Raw genomic sequence first — 14,985 nt, 5'->3', positions numbered from 1 at the left:
CTAACCACTAGGCTACCTGCTGGTTACTAGTCCAACGCTCTAACCACTAGGCTACCTGCTGGTTACTAGTCCAACGCTCTAACCACTAGGCTACCTGCTGGTTACTAGTCCAACGCTCTAACCACTAGGCTACCTGCTGGTTACTAGTCCAACGCTCTAACCACTAGGCTACCTGCTGGTTACTAGTCCAACGCTCTAACCACTAGGCTACCTGCTGGTTACTAGTCCAACGCTCTAACCACTAGGCTACCTGCTGGTTACTAGTCCAACGCTCTAACCACTAGGCTACCTGCTGGTTACTAGTCCAACGCTCTAACCACTAGGCTACCTGCTGGTTACTAGTCCAACGCTCTAACCACTAGGCGACCTGCTGGTTACTAGTCCAACGCTCTAACCACTAGGCTACCTGCTGGTTACTAGTCCAACGCTCTAACCACTAGGCTACCTGCTGGTCACTAGTCCAACGCTCTAACCACTAGGCTACCTGCTGGTTACTAGTCCAACGCTCTAACCACTAGGCTACCTGCTGGTTACTAGTCCAACGCTCTAACCACTAGGCTACCTGCTGGTCACTAGTCCAACGCTCTAACCACTAGGCTACCTGCTCGTTACTAGTGTGCTTAAAAACCAAACAGAATCTGGGCACAGACTTTAAAATAGAGGTTCAACAACTTCAAATCGGTCTGGAGAAGAAAATAAATAAGCTTAAAAACTCCAAAATAAGTATTGAAATGGGGACCCTTAGCAAAGCTTCTGAAAAACAAAAGGAACTTAAGGGGAAAGCTGTCTATTAACTATTACTTTACCCGCCATTTCCTTGTTTGTTAATACCTAGGGTACATTTCAGAATGCCTTTAGCCTAAAAATTCATGAACAGTCAAAACATTGTGTTGAATTAAAACAGAGTTGGGCAGTTAGTTACCTGGTAACCCACCTGGTAGTTCTGGGAGGTGACCGGGGGAGGCGGCGGCGGTACGTCCGGCTGGCGCTGTGCGTAGCCGTAGTCTGCGGTGGCGTGCGCCGGCTGGTACCCGCCATAGGCTGCGGCGGTGGCTGCGGCTGCCACGGCAACTGGGGCGGGCCTGGCTACAGCAACCGTGGCAGCAGTGGGAGCGTAGGCTGCTGCCACGGTGTGGGCCGCCACCGGTGCCTGGTGTACTGTGTAGCTGGCCACGGTGGTAGGGTGGGTGTAGGCCACCGCGCCCGGCTGCTGACTGGAGAAAAAAGGGAGAGCGGTGTTAACGGTATGACTGGGTGTCAATAGGTCAGAGTTCTGATTGCAGGTCATGTCTGCAGTATTTTCCATAAGCTTCTTTTTCCACTTCATAATTGAACTAGGCTTCTTTTACATTTTACTTTCAATTCGCCGGGTCAGAAAAGTCTGTATAACCTTCTCCCGATTAGAACGAACGACATGCATCTTCTAGTGATCCAGTGATAGGACAGGCACCTGTCAGTCAAAGCCTACCGATGACAGGGAAACACTGCTGGTTTGTCAGTCTGCCCCGCCTCCTTGGTACCAGTGTTATTTGTTGTCCGCTGTGGCTGGCGGCAGTCAAATTTCTTTTCACAGAGCATTATGCTTCATCTACATCTCCTGTGAGTGAACTTACCATGTCTCATGTAAATGGTAACGATGAGTTGAAATCCACACTGTTTTTGTGGCACACTCATTTTCTTCTGCATGTTTCATTGGCCTATACAGCCACTGAGTTGGGCGCCAAGGCTACAGTAAATAGCAACATGTTTAATACAGCCACTGAGTTGGGCGCCAAGGCTACAGTAAATAGCAACATGTTTAATACAGCCACTGAGTTGGGCGCCAAGGCTACAGTAAATAGCAACATGTTTAATACAGCCACTGAGTTGGGCGCCAAGGCTACAGTAAATAGCAACATGTTTAATACAGCCACTGAGTTGGGCGCCAAGGCTACAGTAAATAGCAACATGTTTAATACAGCCACTGAGTTGGGCGCCAAGGCGATCGACTGTGCTTTGATGACTGAACAGCGAGCGTGGACTTGGTTTATATAAGAAATGGTGTCAAACTGAATAAAGTCTATCCTATAGCCATCACAGAGGTCTATTCAAAGCCCGTGTTTAACACCTGCTTCATTCTCCAATCACACCTGTTGGTAAATGAGTGGCCGCCTGACGTTGTATAAAAGTGGGGGTGCATAATCTGGTGTGGGGGGGGGGGGGGGAAATGTGTGCATTTTTAAAACCATTTTCCTGCTATTCTATATGGTTTCTCAACAGGAAATCCATTTGGACAGAACCTCTTAGGTTTTTGCCTCAAAATGTAAATAGAATCTGCAAACTTCCTTCAAAGTCCCACCCACAGTGATTGACGGACAGGTCTGAAACCCTATCAACTGTGACGCAAACAGCCCCCTCCCCTGACAATCCCACCAACAGTGATTGACAGACCAACATAGTTTAAATGACACATTGGTTTCTTTACTCTAAGTGTCCAGCGCAGCAGAAACAATCAAATGCATAAATTTGAAGATCATCATTGTGGCAAGTCATACACACAAATAGCATGTGGACAGACACCCTTTCAAAATGTGTAGATTCGGCTATTTCAGCCACACAAGTTTGCTGACAGGTGTATAAAAACACGAGCTCACAGACATGCAATCTCCATAGACAAACGTTGGCAGTAGAACGGCCGTAAGGGTTCACCATCATAGGATGCCACCTTTTCAAAACAAATCAGTTCGTCAAATTTCTGTCCTGCTAGAACTGCCCCGGTCAACTGTGCCATTATTGTGAAGTGGAAACGTCTAGGAGCAACAACGGCTCAGCTGTGAAGTGGTAGGCCACACAAGCTCAAAAGAACATGACCGCCGAGTGCTGATCCACATAAAGTCTGTCCTCGGTTGCAATACTCAGAGATTGCAAACAGCCTCTGGAAGCAACATCAGCACAATAACTGTTTGTTTAGGAGCTTCATAAAACAGGTTTCCATGGCCGAGCAGCCGCATGCACACAAGCCTAAGATCACAATGCGCAATGCCAAGTGTCGGCTGGAGTGGTGTAAAGCTCGCTGCCATTGGACTCTGGAGCAGTGGAAACACGTTCTCTGGAGGGATGAATCACGCTTCACCATCTGGCAGTCCGACAGACAGATCTGGGTTTAGCAGATGCCAGGATAACGCTACCTGTCCCAATGCATAGTGCCAACTGTAAAGTTTGGTGGAGGAGGAATAATGGTTGGGGCTGTTTTTCAAGGTTCAGGCTCCTTAGTTCCAGTGAAGGGAAATCTTAACACTACAGAATATAATGACATTCTAGATGATTCTCTGCTTCCAAATTTGTGGCAACAGTTTGGGGAAGTCCCTTTCCTGTTTCAGCATGACAAAGCAAGGTCCATACAGAAATGGTTTGTCAAGATTGGTGTGGAGAACTTGACTGGCCTGCACAGAGCCCCGACCTCAACCCCATTGGGATGAATAGGAACACCGACTGCGAGCCAGGCCTAAACCCCCAAAAATCCGTGTTTGTGGCTGAATGGAAGCAAGTCCCAGCAGCTATGTTCCAAAATTCAGTGGAAGATCTTCCCAGAAGAGTGGAGGCTGTTATAGCAGAAAATGGGGGGGACCAAGTCCATATTAATGCCCATGATTTTGGAATGAGTTGTAAGGCAAGGTGTCCACATACTTTTGGCCATCTAGTGTACCTTGCAGTAAAACTAAATATGGACTTTAATCTCAAGAGAAGACCGGGTTTGATGGTAAAAACGGTTCTCTTATTTAGAAAATAGTTCTATCATAGGCCTAGGATAGGGTTTTCGTTAAGAAAAAGTGCCAATGTACATTTGACCAGCAAGATTTAACATTTCAGACAGAAATTTAGCGGACCCATATGCACTGGGTGAGTAACCCGATTAAGGCATCCAGAATGACAGAAATCCCATTTAGATGGTTTACTTAACAGGATGCAATGGCGTGAGTCCTTCTTACCGAATTTCAATGCACACTTTGAAGCCGTGAGAAGAACTGCTAGCCCCCCCCCCCCCCGCTTCAGCCAACAAGACAAGTAACGAACAGCAAAATCACTAGGCTGTCAATTTAATATCCTCCATAAAAAAAAGTTGTGCAATTCTATTGGTCAGCTTGTTATTCTGTGCGAGAAAGAAATAGCCTATTTCAAAACAGACTCTGGGACAAGAGCCCAAATACATACAACCAATATATAAATATATATATATTTTTAAACGAGGCTAAGGCAACAGATCAGATGGGTAGGCTGCGCGACCGTACCATAATGCATTAGTGGCAAACCATTTGCAACAGATGAAAATATCCGTTAGACATTAAAAAGAAAATTAGAAGGGAGATCTAAAGATGCAACAACTAGCTAACTGGGATATGATATGACTGGGATTGTGCCTTTGGATACTGGGCAATGAAAGTCTAAAAAATAATTGCCTTTATGTTTCTATGGTCAGATTTTACTTTAAAGCCCTGAAGACATAACTCAATACGAAGTTGTAAAACATTAAAGTCTCAATTAAAAACATTCGAAAAGTATTCAGAACCCGTCACTTTTTCCACAGTTATCTTCTAAAACGGATTAAAAGTTTCCACCATTGTGGCGTGAAGCCTGCCTACCATTGTGGCGTGAAGCCTGCCTACCATTGTGGCGTGAAGCCTGCCTACCATTGTGGCGTGAAGCCTGCCTACCATTGTGGTGTGTAGCCTGCCTACCATTGTGGTGTGAGGCGCAGCACCACTGAGATTCAGATCATAGTCGTTTATCAAAGCCTAACGAAAATCCACACAGCAATTTAATTCCACCAAGTTATGCAAAAGTAACCTATTGACCGATAAGCATGACTGGTCAAATGCATTTTATTGACTGGTATTTCCATCAATGTATAAGCTAAACAGCAATCACTTGCAGTTGGATTCCCCCCCCCCCTTCTCCCAGACAAAATTAGCCAACGGCAGTTTTATAAATATTTAAAATCATCCAAACGCCGGCTATTCCCGTCTAACGGAAACCCTGGCCAAGGCGATAACCAAAACTACCAACGGAACATATTAATACTTTCAGTCATTTATATTGTAGAGTCATGTTTTTCTACTCAATACCACAACTCAAAAACATCTGAGATGTAAAGTCAAGTACTAAATCATTTCTCTGTGGATTTCAGACTGGACTCAAGGCTATGGATGTACCAGAGGTGCACACACACACGAGACAGATGCAGCTCAGTTCCTGAACACCATCGGTATCAAATATGAATTGAGAACAAAAAAATCAAATATATAGATGGGTATCGAAGCATAGCCACCATTAAATATCCCACTTAAAAATATTAAAAAAATATTCACACACATGACAGCTAGCCTATATGCTTCCATAGATTCTAATAGAACACTGTAGTGATGGCAGGCCGTCGTGTGCTTATTAAGAGGGGGAACCATTTCAACAGGAATCTTTGACACTCATTCAGCAGGAACTCGCCATCATCTGACTGCAGACGAGACATCACTGCATCAAAATGAGGAACCAGGTGTTGGACATATTAGAGAGAGAGAGACAGAGGCAATATTTCAGGAAGAATCATTTGACGTTTGCTCTGATGACCAGCAGACCAAGAGGTCGGCTGTGTCGGGAACAGAGCCGTGTGCGTACCCACCACGAGCCTATTCCTAAAGCTCCCGACAAAAAGCTTTGCATGCAGAGCGCTACATGCGTGAGCTTGGGTGGAGTCTTAGCAGCGGACGCCATTTGGTAACATGATACCTCGCCGGTCCTCGCATTTATAGACTCCCAAATAACATTTTATTTGTAACAAATTGTTTTTTTAAAGTAAGATATTTCACTAACAGTAAAATGCTTACAGGTACTTTCCCCAAAGTTAAAAGATTAAGATAGAAATAGTGACATTGTAATGTTGACCAGGGGGTGGGGGCGATAGCAGAGATCTGTTGTCTTCCCATTTGATGTAGGCAATAGAATTAACTTATTAACTAGCTAGGCCTACATGTAATGAAAGTTCAGGTTTGATATACATTGCCTTGTTTTTGTACCTGCCAGTAGGCCACCGGGCCTTGTAGGCCACCGGGCCTTGTAGACCACCGGGCCTTGTAGACCACCGGGCCTTGTAGACCACCGGGCCTTGTAGACCACCGGGCCTTGTAGACCACCGGGCCTTGTAGACCACCGGGCCTTGTAGACCACCGGGCCTTGTAGACCACCGGGCCTTGTAGACCACCGGGCCTTGTGTTTAATTAAGCAGGAAATATAAAAAAGGCATGTGCTGTGTATCAGACTTTTGTCAGTTATAAAGACTGTTAGTGAGTTTTACAGATTCTGTATAAATAGCCTCTAAATGTAAACAGACCACCTCTCAGATTTAGTTTTCTTGGAAAGCTGTGAGTGCTATGATACAGTATCAATACTTGCTGCATTTACAACCTGTCCAAGTCCTATATGTACCACAACCCCCACCCTGTCCAATATTTACCTGTCCAAGTCCTATATTTACCTGTCCAAGTCCTATATTTACCTGTCCAAGTCCTATATTTACCTGTCCAAGTCCTATATTTACAACTGATTTCAGCCAGTGTATGGCTGTTGAATTGACTGCATTGTTTGAATAATGTCAGCATATTAGCAGTTAATTTGAACAATTCATCCAAAACTAGCTGGCTAACTAACAGTGCAGACATTCTTCACATTGATTGTTTTACACAATCACAACACTGGCAAAACCATGGTCGACCAACTCCCTGACCAACATGGCTGATCTGGATCCCGTCATAAGGTCCATTCTAGTCTTCTGATTACTAATTCTATGGCAACAACACTGCCCCACCAGGACTACGCAAGGAATGATACGGTGTCTCAAATTTCAGGTAGCACAAAAGTACGTTGAATGACGGAGCGTATGACAAAGAGCCGTCTGTTTTGTGATAAAAAAACACACAAAAAAAACGGTATTGTACTAGGGGTGCAACAGCTGTGAACCACAGTTCAGGACATACTGCGGTTTTGGGTGTCACGGTTCGGTACAGCAGGAAAACAAAAATGCCAACAGTTGCTGTGGTTAATTTAAGAAGAAAAAAAGTTAATATATTAAGTGTTGGTTTTCCTGCTTCCATATAAAATCATGAGCACACCATCAGGAATAAACACATTATTAAATTAAAAAACATGATTATCGAAACACTAAAATACACAGTGCAATATGGATGTGAAATCAATGTTAAACATGGCTCGGACTTCGACATGGTGCTGAAACCACCTATTATTTTCAAACACCGGGCGCATATCTGCGCCTATGATCAAATAGTCATTTTTTTGGCCCGCTGAGAATCAGCTACAAAGGGCTGCTTGAACGCGGAGGGGAGACGGATGTTGGCGTTAACGTGTCAACATGTTGTTTGACAGCTGCGTTTGCTATTCTAGTTGAGCAGTGGCGACATACTCTGTCAGTCACCGATGTCATCTACTGGGAAGCCAAAATGTTCCCTAGCTGGAGACGTAACCTATGAGAATCCTCATTGTTTATCCATCTCACTACTCTCCATCATACAGAACTAGTTCCCAGCAGCACCTCAAAAAAAAAAAAAAAAAAGGACAGTTTGAAATGCACCAATTAAGATTGACATTTTGATTACAACGTACACATAGGCTCTAGTTAAAATAGAATATCTATAAATATATATTTTTTCCCCCAGCTCAGATTTACACAAGAGATGTTTCTAAAATCCTGTTTTCACTTTGTCATTATGGGGTATTGTGTGTCGATTAATGAGGAAAATGTTTGATATAATCCATTTTAGAATAAGGCTGTAACGTAACAAAATGTGGTGAAGGTCAAGGGGTCTGAATACTTTCCGAAAGCCTTGTATATAAGGGGGGGGGGGGGGGCCTGGCTGTGGTGCTCAATTCCTGGTTCTCACTCCCTGCATTAGACCATCTATCCACTTGGCCCCTGTATCAGTCCTACCAGTTTCACTCCTCTTGACCGATTGGCAAGGTGATCCACCCCAAAATGTAATAGCGAGACAGGTTATTATACAAGGAAATTGTGTTTTTCTATCTGAAAATGCCAAAATGACTGATTTAAAGACAGAATTTTTCCTTTTATTTTTAGTTCTCATCCATTTGGGAATCATTCAACCTTTTAACATGACTTGAAATATTACACCAGGGGGACTAAAGGCATTACATTGTTTATTCAAGTGGATAACTAGTTCAAGGCATTAAATTCTTTATTAAAGTGTATATAAACTAAATTCAAGGCATTAAATTGTTTATTAAAGTGTATATAAACTAAATTCAAGGTGTCCATATAACATTGAGATGTTTACAGTAACTACAGTAACTACAGGAAATATGACAAGTACCTAGCTTAGTGGGTGACAGCAAGATAGATAGATTGCTTAGTTACTGTAAACACAGTGTCAAATATATCTTTCCAGCTGTCACTAGGTAAACATCTCACGCAAGTCCAACCGCATGCAAAGAAGGTGGCCAACCGTCAGCAGGATAACTTGCCTTTTTGATTTGATAAGCTAAAATCATATGGCAACTCCACTAAAAAGAGGCTAATTCTCATTGAATGAATAACAGAGAATTACAACCCCATAAATATAAATCATGAAACGGTCAATTTGGTGAAAGTCTGTTCTATCAGTGGGTAAAATACAAAATGTTACCCGTGATTTAGCGTCGAAGTGGGCAGCATGGAAGAATCAGTAAATTGTGTAGGAACGTGTCATTAACTATATAATTCTGGTCCCTGGAGGTTTACTCACGTTTCATAACGCTTATAAAACAATGACCTGCACTCCAGGGTGGCTATTTATATATTTATTTTTTTAAACCAATAGATGGTATGGCCATACTGGTCTAGACTACTTTATGTCAGGATATATGAGGTAAACTAGGGATGTGCATCTTTCAAAATCTACACTTTACAAAAAAATGAAACAATTTCAAAGATTTTTTTTACAGAGTTAGTTCAAAATAAGGAAATTAAAATCAATTCAGACCCAATATATGGATTTCACATGACTGAATATAGATAAGGCATCTGTGACCAACCGAAGCATAATAACAAGGTAGAGGCGTGGATCAGAAAACCAGTCAGTATCTGGTGTGACTACCATTTGCCTCATGCAGCGCGACACATCTCCTTCACATAGAGTTGATCAGGCTGTTGATTTGTGGCCTGTGGAATGTTGTCCGACTCCTCTTCAATGGCTGTGAAGTTGCTGGACGTTGGCGGGAACTGGAACATGCTATCGTACACGTCGATCCAGAGCATCCCAAACATGCTCAATGGGTGACATGTCTGGTGTGTATGCAGGCCATGGAAGAACTGGGACATTTTCAGCTTCCAGGAATTGTGTACAGATCCTTGTGACATGGGGCCGTGCATTATCATGCTGAACCATGAGGTGATGGCGGAAGATTAATGACCACAATGGACCTCAGGATCTCATCACGGTATCTCTGTGCATTCAAATTGCCAACTACAAAATGCAATTGCGTCAGTTGTTCGTAGTTCATGCCTGCCCATACCATAACGCCAGTCTGCTGCTGTTCGCAACGTAGATGTCAACAAACCGCTCACCCACACGACGCCATAGACTGCCATCTGCCCGGATACAGTTGAAACCAGGATTCATCCGTGAAGAGCACGATGCCAGTGGCCATCGAAGGGTGAGCATTCGCCCACTGAAGTCGGTAACGATGCCGAACTGCAGTCAGGTCAAGACCCTGGTGAGGATGACAAGCACGCAGATGAGCTACCCCTGAGACAGTTTGTGCAGAAATTCTTCAGTTGTGCAAACCCAAAGTTTCATTAGCTGTCCGGGTGGCTGGTCTCAGACAATCCAGCAAGTGTAGAAGTCAGATGTTGAAGTCCTGGGCTGCCGTGGTCTGCGGTTGTGGCTAGTTGGACATACTGCCAAATGATCTAAAAACGATGTTGGAGGTAGCTTATGGTAGAGAAATTAACATTTAATTCTCTGGCGTACATTGCTGCAGTCAGCATGCCAATTGCACGCTCCCTCAACTTGAGACATCTGTAGCATTGTCTGAGACAAAACTGCGCATTTTAGAGTAGCCTTTTATTGTCCCCAGCACAAGGTGCACCTGTGTAATGATCATGCTGTTTAATCAGCTTCTTGATTTACCTGTCAGGTGGATGGATTATCTTGGCAAAGGAGAAACGCTCACTAACAGGGATGGTAACAAATTTGTGCAAAATTTAAGAGAAATACACCGTGTGCATGGAACACTTCTGGTATCTTTTATTTCAGCTCATCAAACATGGGACATTTATATATTTGTTCAGAATAGATACATGGGCGCCGATACGATACGTTTTAGTTTGAAACAATTCTGTGCAAGTGGGTTTGATTAGAGGAACAAATCAAATGCACTAACTTGTTGCATACACACATTTCTCATTCTAAACTAAAATCTGCTGTGGATGGATCTGTCGGCATCTGTCCCCGTACGCACCTGGACCATAAGGGAGACTAGGCATCTACCACTATCAAATTTGTCCACCCACTTTGGTTATAAAATCACCCACTAATTAACTTGTTATTTTTGCACTAGTAATATACATACAGGTTGGAGTCATTAAAACTCATTTTTCAAACTACATACATTTCTCGTTAACAAACAATAGTTTTGTCAAGTCGGTTAGGACATCTACTTTGTGCATGACACAAGTAATTTTTCCAACAATTGTTTACAGACAGATTATTTCACTTATAATTCACTACATCACAATTTCAGTGGGTCAGAAGTTTACATACACTAAGTTGACTGTGCCTTTAAACAGCTTGGAAAAATCCAGAAGATAATGTCATGGCTTTAGAAGCTTCTGATAGGCTAAATTACATCATTTGAGTCTGTGGATGTTTTTCAAGGCCTACCTTCAAACTCAGTGCCTCTTTGCTTGACATCATGGGAAAATCAAAAGAAAACAGCCAAGACCTCAGAAAAAAACATTGTAGACCTCAACAAGTCTGGTTCATCCTTGGGAGCAATTTCCAAATGCCTGAAGGTACCACGTTCATTTGACCAAACAATAGTATGCAAGTATAAACACCATGGGACCACGCAGCCGTCATACCGCTCAGGAAGGAGACGCGTTCTGTCTCCTAGAGATGAACGTACTTTGGTGCGAAAAGTGCAAATCAATCCCAGAACAACAAAGGACCTTGTGAAGATGCTGGAAGAAACAGGTACAAAAGTATCTATATCCACAGTAAAACAAGTCCTATATCGACATAACCTGAAAGGCCGCTCAGCAAGGAAGAAGCCACTGCTCCAAAACCACCATAAAAAAGCCAGACACATGGGGACAAAGAGCGTACTATTTGGAAAAACGTCCTCTGGTCTGATGAAATAAAAATAGAACTGTTTGGCCATAATGACCATCGTTATGTTTGGAGGAAAAAGGGTGAGGCTTGCAAGCCGAAGAACACCATCCCTACCATGAAGCACGGGGGTGGCAGCATCATGTTGTGGGGGTGCTTTGCTGCAGGAGGGACTGGTGCACTTCACAAAATAGATGGCATCATGAGGTAGGAAAATGATGTGGATGTATTGAAGTAACATCCCAAGACATCAGACAGGAAGTTAAAGCTTGGTCGCAAATGGGTCTTCCAAATGGACAAGGACCCCAAGCATACTTCCAAAGTTGTGGCAAAATGGCTTAACGACAACAAATTCAAGGTATTGGAGTGGCCATCACAAAACCCTGACCTCAATCCTATAGAAAATTTGTGGGCAGAACTGAAAAAGCGTGTGTGAGCAAGGAGGCCTACAAACCTGACTCAGGTACACCAGCTCTGTCAGGAGGAATGGGCCAACATTCACCCAACTTGTTGTGGGAAGCTTGTGGAAGTCTACCCGAAACATTTGACCCAAGTTAGACAATTTAAAGGCAATGCTACCAAATACTAATTGAGAGCATGTAAACTTGTGACCCACTGGGAATGTGATGAAAGATATAAAAGCTTAAATAAATAATTATCTACTATTATTCTGACATTTCACATTCCTAAAATAAAGTGGTGATCCTAACTGACCTAAGAAAGGGAAGGTGTATGTAAACTTCAACTGTGTTGTGGGAAGCTTGTGGATGGCGATGGCATCATCCCATCTGGACAAGAGGAATACCTATGTAAGAACGCTGTTCATTGACTATAGCTCAGCATTCAACACCATAGTACCCTCCAAGCTCATTATTAAACTTGAGGCCCTGGGTCTGAACCCCGCCCTCTGCAACTGGGTCCTGGACTTCCTGACGGCCCGCCCCCAGGTGGTAAAGGTAGGAAACAACATCTCCACTTCGCTGATCCTCAACACTGGGGCCCCACAAGGGTGTGCGCTTGGCCCCCTCTTGTACTCCCTGTTCACCCATGACTGCGTGGCCAAGCATGCCTCCAACTCCATCATTAAGTTCAGACGACACAACAGTAGTGGGCTTGATTACCAACTACGACGAGAAAGCCTACAGGGAGGAGGTGATGTCAGGAAAACAACCTCCCACTCAACATCAACTAAACAAAGGAGAGGATCATGGAGGGAGCACCCCCCCTATCCACAGACAGGACAGCAGTGGAGAAGGTGGAACATTTTAAAGTTCCTCTGCGTACACGTCACTGACAAACTGAAATGGTCCACCCACACAGAGTGTGCTGAGTGCCTCTTCAACCTCAGGGAGGGTGAAGAAATTTGGCTTGTCACCTAAAAACTTTTACAGAGGCACAATTGAGAGCATCCTGTCGGGCTGTATCACCACCTGGTACGGCACCTGCACGGCTCTCTCCCGAAGGGTGGTGCGGTGTGCACAACGCATCAACAGGGGCAAACTACCTGCCCTCCAGGACACCTACAGCACCCGAGGTCACAGGAAGGCCAAACACTAGTCACTTTAATAATGTTTACATATCTTGCATTACTCATCTCATATGTATATACTGTATTCTATATCATCTATTGTAACTTAGCCTATACCACTCTGTCATTGGTCATCGATATAGTCTTATTCTATTAGGTATTTGTTGTATAATTGTTAGATATTGCTGCACTGTCGGAACTAGAAGCACAAGCATTTCGCTCCACTCGCAATAACATCTGCTAACCATGTGTATGTGACCAATAACATTTGATTTGTTATCAATTATAATAATGTATGATATGTTATGAATTCTAGCTAGGCTAGGGTTACATTTACATTTACATTTTACATTTTACATTTTAGTCATTTAGCAGACGCTCTTATCCAGAGCGACTTACAGTAGAGTGCATACATTTTATTACATTTTTACATACTGAGACAAGGATATCCCTACCGGCCAAACCCTCCCTACCGGCCAAACCCTCCCTAACCCGGACGACGCTATGCCAATTGTGCGTCGCCCCACGGATCTCCCGGTTGCGGCCGGCTGCGACAGAGCCTGGGCGCGAACCCAGCCCAGCCTGGGCGCGAACCCAGAGACTCTGGTGGCGCAGCTAGCACTGAGATACAGTGCCCTAGACCACTTACTTTTAGGAGTTAGCATGTTAGATAACCTTAGCCTAAGTAGTTGAAAAATGGCTAATTAGCTAAAATTGTGCGTGATGAGATTTTAACTCACTAGACGTTCACTATATACACACACGCATCCATCCACCCACCCACCCTGGGTTTCTGCCTTAAGTAACCATACCAAAACGTAACGTCGTACTAATTACGAGTGTCCCGGATTCACATTTACTATGCTACATCTAGTCTATGAGACCAGGCTGCCACTCCCAAAATATTGTTTAGAATGGTGGAGAGGCTATAGAAATGCATTAATTAATGTCTACATTCATTTTAAGACATTTATTCTATTAGACACCATATTGCATTATGTGAGCTAAAACATAATATTCCTAAAAACATTATCCTTAAAGTATAATTTATTTCATGACCAATGTCATCATCCGCACTACAACAAAAAACACATGTACATTTTGTCCTTGAAATATTTAAATTGTAATACTGTAGAATTTCATTCATTACTATGGAGGACTGCTCCTACGGGACAGTGCCAATATGGCTGACCAGCGGCCTTCAAATCCTCTCATGTCCAATACAAAGCATCAGCAATCCAGGATTTATATACACGTTGCTTACTACCCCCCTTGAGAAGATTCGGACAAATTACTAGGCATACTTGAGTCACTCAATCAGTACATAACGTAAGACATTTCACAGAAGTAACAATTTATATATCTCGAAATGTTCTAGCACCGGAAAAAGTACCGAATTTAGCTACTGTTGGGCGAGTGTCATGCGTAACCTCTGGCGGTAACGTAGGATACGTGGGAAACTTGCAATTCTCTCGAGAATCGATACCTCTCGAAATCCTCGTCAATGAGAATAGAGCCTTGTTCTTAACTGGCAGATGTCTGCTCCGCAGAATACTTACTATTACCACCCCCTCCCCCAATCTGAAACAATAGCAACCTAGCTATGGGGGTATCAGAACTGATACACAACAGTAAATTGGTCTCGTACGGTGATGGATCGCATCTCCCAAACGTCGTTTCTTACCTGTACTGCGCGGCAGCACCGTGGGTAAATCCAAAGTAGTTGCCGGTAGCCATTTTAGCATCTTCACCTAGCCGGCTGGGCACTGCAGAATAGATATATTGAGGGTAAACGGTTGGCTAGCACAGGTTGGCTAGCTAGTTACTGTTAGCAGCTATACCCCCGCATTAGTGCAAAGCGAGCTCCTCAATTCAAGACCCACCGACCAAAACCAATCTTTCCCCGTAAACATTAGAAATAATGAATAGTCTTGAAATGTATTTATTTGTTTTCATAAATATTTACTCACCATAGGTGAAGGAGACCACTGGACATATAGGAATCATTGGTTCGTGTTTCACAGACTACGAACTCTGACTCATAACCCTGCGTATGGTATTTATATGAGGTCGGACCAGGAAATGGAT

The 14,985-nt window shown here is 43.5% G+C and overlaps 1 protein-coding gene across 6 annotated transcripts in view; it reads right to left on the bottom strand.

Moving 5' to 3' along the window:
* Positions 1–14,985, bottom strand: part of LOC139544888 (zinc finger RNA-binding protein-like) — a 50,188-nt gene extending 35,203 nt beyond the window's left edge. For 3 of the 6 annotated variants that reach the window (XM_071352054.1, XM_071352057.1, XM_071352055.1), the window contains exons 1-3: positions 14,868–14,985; positions 14,582–14,663; positions 923–1,214 (exon numbers count right to left, since the gene is read on the bottom strand). In XM_071352054.1, the coding sequence (XP_071208155.1) occupies positions 923–1,214; positions 14,582–14,663; positions 14,868–14,904 (411 nt within the window). In that variant the 5' untranslated portion in view covers positions 14,905–14,985. The remainder of the gene's footprint in view (positions 1–922; positions 1,215–14,581; positions 14,664–14,867) is intronic. The other 3 variants (XM_071352052.1, XM_071352056.1, XM_071352058.1) reach the window with 2 other exon arrangements.

The sequence above is a fragment of the Salvelinus alpinus genome, chromosome 19, assembly GCF_045679555.1.
Source record: "Salvelinus alpinus chromosome 19, SLU_Salpinus.1, whole genome shotgun sequence".
Lineage (NCBI taxonomy): Eukaryota > Metazoa > Chordata > Actinopteri > Salmoniformes > Salmonidae > Salvelinus > Salvelinus alpinus.
Note: the sequence above shows the minus strand (reverse complement) of the source record. Positions and strands in the feature narration are given on the sequence as shown.